Genomic DNA, 9,776 nt, shown 5'->3' with positions numbered 1-9,776 from the left:
TTATTTACAGACTGCCGTCATACAGCTGGAATATTACGGAGGGTGAATATTAAAAGATTATTTACTCGCCGCGATACAGCTGGAATATTGGGGAGTACAGTAAGAAAACAAACAAACAAGTAATCAGTTATCTGACATGTTTTTTTCTATCCGATGAGTGAATGTATTCACAAAAGTCACTTGCAAACAACTACTTTTATCATACATCAACAAACCATTGCTTTTGTAGTAAATGTTTTGTCATGGCCCTTGTCCCTAGATTTAAAGATTGATAATGCCACGTCGAAATAGCGTCATGTCGTTTCACTTCAATGACCCTTAACTGTCCGAACTGACCTGTGTGAGTATAAGTTGACGAATTATGCTATTTCCGATTGTTTTTTAATCATTTTAACACGTGGTATGACTGTGAGATGTGAATATGAAAGTATTTATCGGAATGAGATACCAGCGATAAAGTATTTTCTATGCGGGAGCTCAGTGTGAGGTTGGTGAGATAATTCTGTAATTGGTCATAATTGTGCACGTGCGTTATCAGCATGTCAAATATGGTCATGTAAATGGATGATTGCAGCCGTAAATGGTACACAATTTGTTATCACTACACATTTAAACTGCGCTGTCTAAATGCACGACGTCCGTCCATTATGTGACATGATCTACAACATAGAATCTTGAATAAGGGTAACCGAATTCCTCTCCTACTTGCTAATACCTTGCATCTCGCTGTAGCCAGTTAATTGACATCACACGCGATCACTTACAGTAAATATCAAACCTTGGTATAAGGTCAGATCAATGAGCGATCTTTAATTTCAGCCTACACCATGACTATAACAAAAAGTTTATTATATAAGGAGATGTATAACTATTGTAGTTATTCTGAAGCTCCAGCAGCCGTGTGTCAACATGGCGGCCACGATCATCCTCACTTCCGCCTTGTCTGTGTTGGTTCTCATCACAGCCTCAGTAGCCGTTCCTTCATTAGGGGACCCATGTTATGAAATTGATTTTGACGCGATTAGCGTCATCGCAAACGGGACGACATGGACCAGACGTTGTCATAATTGCACCTGCATCGACGGAGTCATTGCCTGCGACGGTCCTTCTTGTGTGAACAAGTATAAGCCGGAGTTCGAGTACATGTGTACTAAGGTGAGCAGTATTCTCAGCGTTGTGTATATATTGTGATATAAGTTGAGAAATGTAGACAGCAAAGGCTAGAGCTGCTGGAATATTGCTCAACATAAAGGGAAAGTTAACTATGGAAAGTTGAAGACATCCCTCTAGCCATCCAGACTTATGGAGAGTGTTTTGTCACACTGAATATTTATACGGAGATCTGACCATGAATCAGACGAGGTCGTCCCACTGGTCTCCTTTATGTCTAGTTCAGGTGTGTATATCGGTGGAGGGGAATTGGCCATGTTACCATTATTGAACGATATCAGACCATCGATATTCTTTAAGCTTAATTAAACTTCTTTGTTTTGATTTTGCCAATTCGAAAAGAAATCCCGAATGCATAAATAAAATAGAACAAGAAGGGAAGCACACATGGTGTCTATTTATCTACTTGCTTTAATGTCCTACCCCAAACTTTCACACTGATATACCAACGAGGAAGTCCAACATTTCACATATTGTCTTCTCCGTAAACTTCGGATAACATCTGCTTTCATTTTTGACAAATTTTCAGGAACCTCTGATATGTAACTGTATCTATGGTCACCACGTTTTGTAACAAAAGCCGCATGGATCAAGGAATGAATTTATTTTAAGTTGTCATATAGGACAGTGGTGTAAAATGTCATCGCCCCTTTCTTCACGTTTGAGGGGCGGTCTGGTAGCCTCGTGGTTAAAGCGTTCGCTCGTCACGTCGAAAACCCGGGTTCGATTCCCGACTTGGGTACAATGTGTGAAGCCCATTTCTGGTGTCCCCCGCCGTGATATTGCTGGAATATTGCTAAAAGCGGCGTAAAGCCATACTCTCTCACTCACTATCTTCACGTTTGAGAAAAACGAACGCGAAGAACAAATACTAGCTGTAAAGTACCGTTGTTCCACTGTGTAGCATTTACGCCACAGAACCCCTGCTGTTACAAACTGCCTGTACTGTTAACTGCCATAATTTGACACATGGCCTCTGTTACACTTGTCGATTTCATACGTGACTTAACTGATCAATACAACAGCATATAGTGAAGCACGCCACGCCAGTCTGTTGCACACCAGTATGTTGCGAACGTACGGATGGAGTGTTCGTGACTGTTCGTCACAGGTATTTGCATTTGATGTAGGGAGTATAGGGAAAACATATATCACATATTGCAATTACGGATTCGAAGTCAATGTGGTAGAATTGGGGTCTGTGTAGGGCATGATACGTTTGACAGACACCCTCATGACAACTCGGAATAATCTTTACATAGAACACGCTTCATTAGAATGATCTAAAAGCACTTGTAAGGTCATTGGTAATGCATGGCGTTGCTTTTGTTGAGGCATGGGTGTTGAGTTTGGAACTGTCCACATTTTATTATACAAGACGTTCGGGAAAGAGTAACGACGAATGGTTTATAAAGGACAATGTATGATTATCTCCCTTTGGCCTGGAGGATCTGCGTACATTTATAAATGAAGGTTAACAGATTTCTACACTTACACTGAAAAGTATTGGTAAGGTTAAAAAGTATCGAAACTATTTCATTGTAGATAATTTATGCTTTTCTCTTGAAGTAAACAGAATCGTCTTTTTACTCTCAGTTTTCCCATTGTTGTGTCATTTACTGTGTCAGAAGTTCAAAACTGGCAAAAAGATATCGTTAGTTGTCATCAATATGAACATCTCTCATTTCTTTTGGTGAACAGTCTCTGATAAATGTGACATTTTCAATTGGCCGAAAAGGTCCCCCATCCTGACTCGTCCGTTAATGTATCGTTCAATTTTATATATTATGTTTTTCACGTAGGGATAATTGAAGGCTGCCATTACCTTCTGATATGCCATGCAATGAATGAAAATAAGGAAATGATAATGTCAAATGTGTAAATAGAAAATTAAAGGTGAATAACATTCCATATTTGGGCGTACATTGCTATATGAAAGTGGAGCAATACGCTTCACACGAAGCTGTGGACTGCATTGCATGTAATTCGTGTCCTAACTACACCTGTTTCCCAACGACAGCCTCCGTGGTCTTATGGTAGAGCGTCCGCCCGGAGAGCGGAGTTCCGGGGTTCGATCCCCGGCCGAGTCATACCAAAAGACGTTAAAAGGTGGTACTTGTTGTTACCCTGTCTGGCGCTCGGCATTAAGGCGCTAAAAAAAGACTGGTCGACCCGGAGTCTGTATTCTGCGTCTTAGTGGGGTATTCATGTTACACTGCGTCGTGGCAGCACTATAAATCGGCATTAGTCTGGACTATAGTACAAGCAGCCACACACAAACGTGCATGCACGTCGCTATATAACTGCAATAATCTTTGATGCGACGTTAAACCCCATTTCACCTCACCACCTATTTCCAAACTTTGTTTTGTTCCAGTTTCTGACATTTCAAATTGTTCAGTAGGTTGGACTGGGCCCTTGTCTACATTGCCAGGCAAAAGAAAGTATACACCCATGTTTGAGGGTGGTGAAAAATGAAACAAACAAGAAATTGTTATTCGATGGTGATGTATTTCATACAAGTATCGTAGTTTTGTTTTGGACTTTACGTTTGCAGTGTGTCGGTGATAGTAACGCTGATAATTTTGGGTAAGGCCAGGTTCACACAGTGATGATTTTGGCTCCTGTTTGAGATCAAACAGCGCAAAGACACGAAAAGTGAAAAAGTCCAGTCGTTTAAGGCGCCGCGATTCGCTGTGCAGAGTTGCGTCCCTTGGGCACGCCAGAAACCTATGATTGTGGGTTCGAATCCCGGTTGGCCCCGATTATGTTTCAAGGATTGTCAGCACCATACCCGCGCTCGTGGATTTCACCGAAGTGGTCAACGTCTGAGACCTGCATCACTTCGGGAACGCCATGATATAACTGGAATAATGTTAAAAGCGGCGTTAAACCAAACTCACTCACTCACTCACTCACTCACTCACTCCTACGGATCGGGAAAGGTCCAGAGAGGTCGGCCAAGCACTCTCGAAATTATGGCGCGTTCCGTAACATTTGGGAAACTAAGGCGATTTTGTCTAGTCGGATTACAATCATGCTACATCGTGACAGATTCTGCAGTATCGGATCAAAATCGTAAGAATGTCCGGTGTTGTCGGACGGGACGCTGTCGTGATGAACGGGCATGAACTGTTTATTGTCGTTTCTTGTCGATTGATTCCAGAGTCGGATTGAGAACGGGAGAGTAGGGACGAATTCGGCTGGAAACGGCTGAATCGGGACGCTTCCTGAACAATATCTGATTGTTTTTTAATTTCCCGCCACGAATCACAGATCTTGATCAGACTTGTGACAAATTTTAATCGGGAATGGTCCTATCAAGGACGGCATTTGAAATCCTGAATGTGTGACAGAGCCTTAAAAGTGTATACTGTTGGCTCGGTAGTTTAGCTGGGCGTTCTAACAGTGGAACCAGTAAATCAATAAGCCCATTTATTCCTTACAGTGGAGTCCGGACGGATGTTGCTGTGATCACGTGGGGTGTATGGTGGACGGAGTACCCATCGACATGAACGCCTGGTACAAGACAAGTGCTGACCCCTGTTTGGAGTGCCAATGTAGTCTTGGGCGGAGGTCCTGTCGGTCGGATGAGAACTGTGTCGCCAGTAAGTCAAATGTCTCTCTGTACTGCTTTGTTTACGGGTTATATGAAGGGTCGCGGGGAGTACATGAAGATAAGTGGATAAAATATAACATATTATTTACTGAGTTTGTGAAGTAGATCATTAGTTATGGTGAAATCTGGTTTAACGTCGCGTCTAAGATGATTGCTATTATATGGCGACGTGCATGCACCTGTATGTGTGTGTGGCTGCTTGTACTAGTCCGGACGGATGCCGATTTATAGTGCTAGCCCACTGAGATACCATGCCGCAGTTTAACATGAGTACCCAACTCAGACACAGTATACCGACCCCGAGCCAATCAGACCTTGTTTTAGCCCCTAAATGCCGAGCGCCAGACAGGGTAACAACAAGTACCATCTTTTAACGTCTTTTGGTATGACGCAGCCGGGGATGGAACCCCGCACCTTCCGCTCTCCGGGCGGACGCTCTACCACTAGACCACGGAGGCGGTGAAGTAGAACACCAGTTGCTACGTGTCAACTGTAGTTGGGAAGAAATACCGTATCAGGTCGTTTACCATTTTTTTGTAACCCACGAGCGCGGGTACACTGCTGACTAACCAATAATCATAATCAGGGCGTACCTTGGATTCAAACCCACGATTATCGGATTCAGGCACAAATAAGGGACGCTATTCTGCATGGCGAAATGCGGCGCCTCTGACAGTGGGTCACCCCACATTCTGCAGAATGACGATTCTTTGAAGATTATTTAGGATTACGAAAGGACCATAACGAGTGAGTGAATGAGTTTTTATGACGCTGCTGTGAACATTACTTCATGTTTGAGGAAACCCCAAAGAACGTGGTGAAGGAAACTTGCGTCTTGAGCGTGTCTTTGAATGCCAGAACACCCCTTCTCATATGTACAACTACTTTGAAGGGGTATTTTAGTGGTGATATCAGTGACGATAATGAATGTTCTTTGAAGTATCTTCCACATTACACGACAGGGTGGGTCGGCATGTCTGTTTACGAAATACTTTCCTGACTTATTGAGTAGCTTTGGTTGTATGGGAAACGTTTTGACAGCGTTTTTTCCAGATTTGAAATATCTTTGATTGAAATGAAAGGGTACAAATGATAATTAAAGTACATATGATTTGGGGGAGGCAGGGGTCATAAAAGGCGCCGCAATTCGTTGTTCACAGTTATTTCCCTTGGGTACGTCAGAAATCTATTATCTAGGGTTCGAATCCCGTTTCCACTCACTCACTCACTCACTCTTGAACTTGAATAGAGAGTTATTTTTTACGGGCTGCACACATTGTTTTCGCATCAGCCATTCTGATTGTATTTGTCCGAATAGAATAATTGTTATTGATCTAAATTTCACGACTGAACATTGTGTATCGGTGAGATCCCGAATAATAAATCATTCTTAATTTGTTGAAACCTTCTGAAATAGGTACTTTATTCGTCTGTAGGATACCCGATTGTTGGTATATTTCGTTGTATTTATAATTTACATGTCAAGTACTTTGTATATTAAGTCATTAACATTGAATGTATATTTCATTATATTATGTGTCATACACACGGGTATTTGTAAAACATTACGAGGGGTGTTCATTAAAGATTTCCCCTCACCCACTTCCGATAGACCTAGTGGAATGAAACTTGGCATAGGTATTAGTCTTTCTCCACATAGGAACCACCAAGAGTTACAAGCTTCTCCCATCGTTTTATGCAACTATGGAGACCTCGCTTGTAAAAGCCCCCATTTTGCGTCTCAAACCAGGACTTGACTTCAGAAATCAGTGTTTCATCATCTGTGAAACGTTTTTCCTTCAAAAATGACTTCATGGTTGGAAAGAGGTTGACGTCAGATGGTGCAAGGTCAGGAGAGTAAGGATGCTGTGGAGGGATTTCATAGCCACAGGACCGCGTTTCTGTCTGGGCAACATGAGAGTTGTGTACTGGAGCTTTGTCTTGCAGGAGACGGACACCCTTGGTCAGCATGCCACGCCTCTTGAGTTTGAGCAGCAGTGAAGCATAATAAGCTCCTGTAATTGTGGTACCCTTTGCCAAGAAATCCATCATCACTACTCCGTGCTGGTCCCAAAACACCGTGAGCATGACCTTGCCTGCAGAGGGTTGGACCCGTGCCTTCTTTAGGGTGGTGACTCCACATGCTTCCATTGCATCGACTGAACTTTGGTCTCAGGATCATAATGATGGATCCATGTTTCATCCTGTGTGATAAGTCTGTCAAAAAAGTTTGCCTGGTTTTTTTTGGCACATGTCCAAAAGATCATTTGAGCAATTGACTCGTTCCTGGGAATCCATCGTGCAGACACCTTATGCATGTTCAAATTGTCATGGATGATTTTTTCCACAGACCCTACACCGATCTTGAAATGTTGTGCTAACTGGCGAACAGTTATACGTCGGTCTGCCAAAATGGCGGTCTGCACTTGATGGATAGTGTCCTCATCAATGGCTGAATGGGGGCGACCAGGAATGGCAGCTATTTCCACAGATGTCCGACCACACTTGAACTAGCGATGCCAGTGTTTAACAACGTCATATGATGGGGCGTCTTCCCCATAAGTTGCTTTCATTTCATCGAAAGTTTCTTTTGGTGTGCGACCTTTCAAATATAGAAACCTAATCACTGCTCGGTATTCTACTGGCTCCATTGTCACACCCTACTCGATCATAACACCTGTAAAAGTGGTAAGATTAATAAATCGGTGCTGCAAATTCAGACATAACCCATCGATACATGTATCATTACACATGTGAATTTTCAACCAAATATGATAACCCTAAGTGGTTTAGGGGAAATCTTTAATGAACACCCTCGTATCATTCATGTCATATTCACTGTAAATTTCAATATTTTGCATGTCATATACAGTGTAAATATCACTATATATTTTATGTCAAATACATTGAATATTTCAATATTTTACATGTCATGCAACTTATTTAATTCCAAAACTTACGTCATTTTAAAAAAAAATATTACATGTCATTATTTACATTATTTATTTACTAATATGTCATGTTATGTTATTGTATATTTCATTCCATTTAATGTCGTATTTGTGTATATTTCCTGTATTGTTTATTTCAGACATCCCAAGCGCTGGTTTGGATTAGACACCAATTGAAAGGAAGTGCAATATGCTGTAGTATTTGTTCTCAGAAAATAAATGTGTTTAAGGTCTAAACATTTTTTTATTTGTTATTATTTTTTTGCTCATATGTAATCTGAGTACACCATATTATGTAGCAGGCATGTGCGTGTTTGTTTTCGATAATCGAGACCGTGTATGTTCTTGGCGTTTTATATTTACTTAAACTAAGTTGATGTTCTGCCGACTGACTGAAGTCCCCGAGTTTCATCATAAACTCAGTAGCATTTATTAAGAACTCTGATTCAACAACAAAAGAAATGTTTGGGCCGAGACATTAAACCTGATGTGCAATACGAACATACACTCTCCTAAAAAAGAAACGCAAAGGTAGATTTTTAGTAAATGTATTGTACCTAATAAAGTAGATATATTTAAATTAATATCATTGATACACCTATGAAAATTTGGAGCTCGATAGTCACATTTCATTGTCATGGTACATAAGGACACAATGTGGCGCTTATCTCAGTATATCGTGTGATCGCCCCGGGCAGCAATCACCGCTCTGCATCTCCTCTGCACTGACTGGATAAGTGTACGAATTCTGTCCTGCTTGTAACGCGTTGGACAGTTGTGGGAGTGTCTGAGGCGTGTTCTGACGTTGACGTACACGTCGATCGAGTTCATCCAAGAGCTATTCGATCGGATTGAGATCTGGAGATCTCGACGACCAGGACAAGCCGTTCATGTTGGCATTATGAAGGTAGTCTACCGTTACACTATCTGTGTGAGGTGGAGCTTTGGAGTGTTTCCTGTTTAAACAGCTCCCTCTGGCGGTCAATGATTGGAAGAAGGTGGGGCTGAAAAATTTGATTCATGTAGCGATTTGGTGTCAAATGTCCCTGAACCACAACCAAGTCAGATCTCGTGGTCAGACCTCGACGATAAACACCTTGTCTTCCATCTCGCCGGTGAATAAGAAATCGTGATTCATCGCTAAACCACACTCGTCTCCAGTTTCTCAAATTCCAACGCTGTAAGGTATGGCACCAACGCAAGCGTCGCTGTCGATGGATCTGTTGCATAAAAGGGACGATAACTAGTCTTCTGGGTCGGATTCCAGCCTCGCGAAGATGGTTCCTGACAGTCTGGTCCGATATCCTCCTATAACCTGGGTTGCGTCCTGGAGTCTCCGTAGCTGTGGCATTGCGATGATGTAGGTGGAACAGTCGAATGTAGCGATCCTGTGAAGGGGTGGTAACTCATGATCGGCCGGTTCTCGGACGATGCAGTGGAATTGAACTGTGTGTATCGGTCCCAAAGGCGGCAAATGGTGCTGTGGTGGACGTTGAAGTGGCGTGCAACAGAGGACTGCGTTTCCCCTCTTTGGATACGTCCTGTGGCGATGTTCCGATCGGCAGCGCTACGTTTCGGCATTTTCGAACTTGAAAAATGTTGACAATTGAATGCCAAATTATTGGCTTATGCTTGCCTTGTTATAGCCACTACCACGAGTTACGAATGCCATAACTTGCATGTACATTTTCCTAGACTGTTTTCCTCCATGACATTTTTTAACAAGTGTGAAAACAATGCCGTTTAAGACTTGTAAATCGACAATGGCTGCGTTTTGACGCAACGTTTGTCGAAAATCAGGCAACCAACATTTTCCAATAACATATATCCAATTTCTATACCGATATTGTTTGTGTAGTCAGGTTCAATGATCTATATATTACCTTTAACGTTTTCGTTAACGTTTTTGTTATGTTTTCTGATAATAGAAAGGGTTTTGTTGCTCTTTGTTATATATCATATTTCAACTGACCGGGAATGACAGCTATTTTGCATATATGTTAAACTCTGCTTTCATATGGACATTTTATACCATT

The 9,776-nt window shown here is 41.9% G+C and overlaps 1 protein-coding gene across 1 annotated transcript; it reads left to right on the top strand.

The window, feature by feature from the left end:
• Window positions 1–882: 882 nt before the first annotated feature.
• On the top strand, window positions 883–7,967 carry LOC139452879 (protein kinase C-binding protein NELL1-like). The gene is made up of 3 exons (XM_071234516.1): window positions 883–1,155; window positions 4,619–4,778; window positions 7,881–7,967. The coding sequence occupies exons 1-3, from the start codon at window positions 910–912 to the stop codon at window positions 7,904–7,906; spliced, it is 432 nt and encodes a 143-aa protein (XP_071090617.1). The 5' UTR covers window positions 883–909; the 3' UTR covers window positions 7,907–7,967.
• The last annotated feature ends 1,809 nt before the right edge of the window (window positions 7,968–9,776 follow it).

The sequence above is a fragment of the Haliotis cracherodii genome, unplaced genomic scaffold (genome assembly GCF_022045235.1).
Source record: "Haliotis cracherodii isolate W230 unplaced genomic scaffold, xgHalCrac1.p SCAF_9, whole genome shotgun sequence".
Lineage (NCBI taxonomy): Eukaryota > Metazoa > Mollusca > Gastropoda > Lepetellida > Haliotidae > Haliotis > Haliotis cracherodii.
This window is presented reverse-complemented; position numbering and strand designations above follow the sequence as displayed.

Bases quoted from the DNA above. Each gene is read 5' to 3' on its own strand.
- LOC139452879 (XM_071234516.1), top strand. From the start codon at position 910: ATGGCGGCCACGATCATCCTCACTTCCGCCTTGTCTGTGTTGGTTCTC. The intron at 1,156-4,618 runs GTGAGCAGTATT...TATTCCTTACAG, and splicing joins TCGAGTACATGTGTACTAAG to TGGAGTCCGGACGGATGTTG. The intron at 4,779-7,880 runs GTAAGTCAAATG...TGTTTATTTCAG, and splicing joins GGATGAGAACTGTGTCGCCA to ACATCCCAAGCGCTGGTTTG.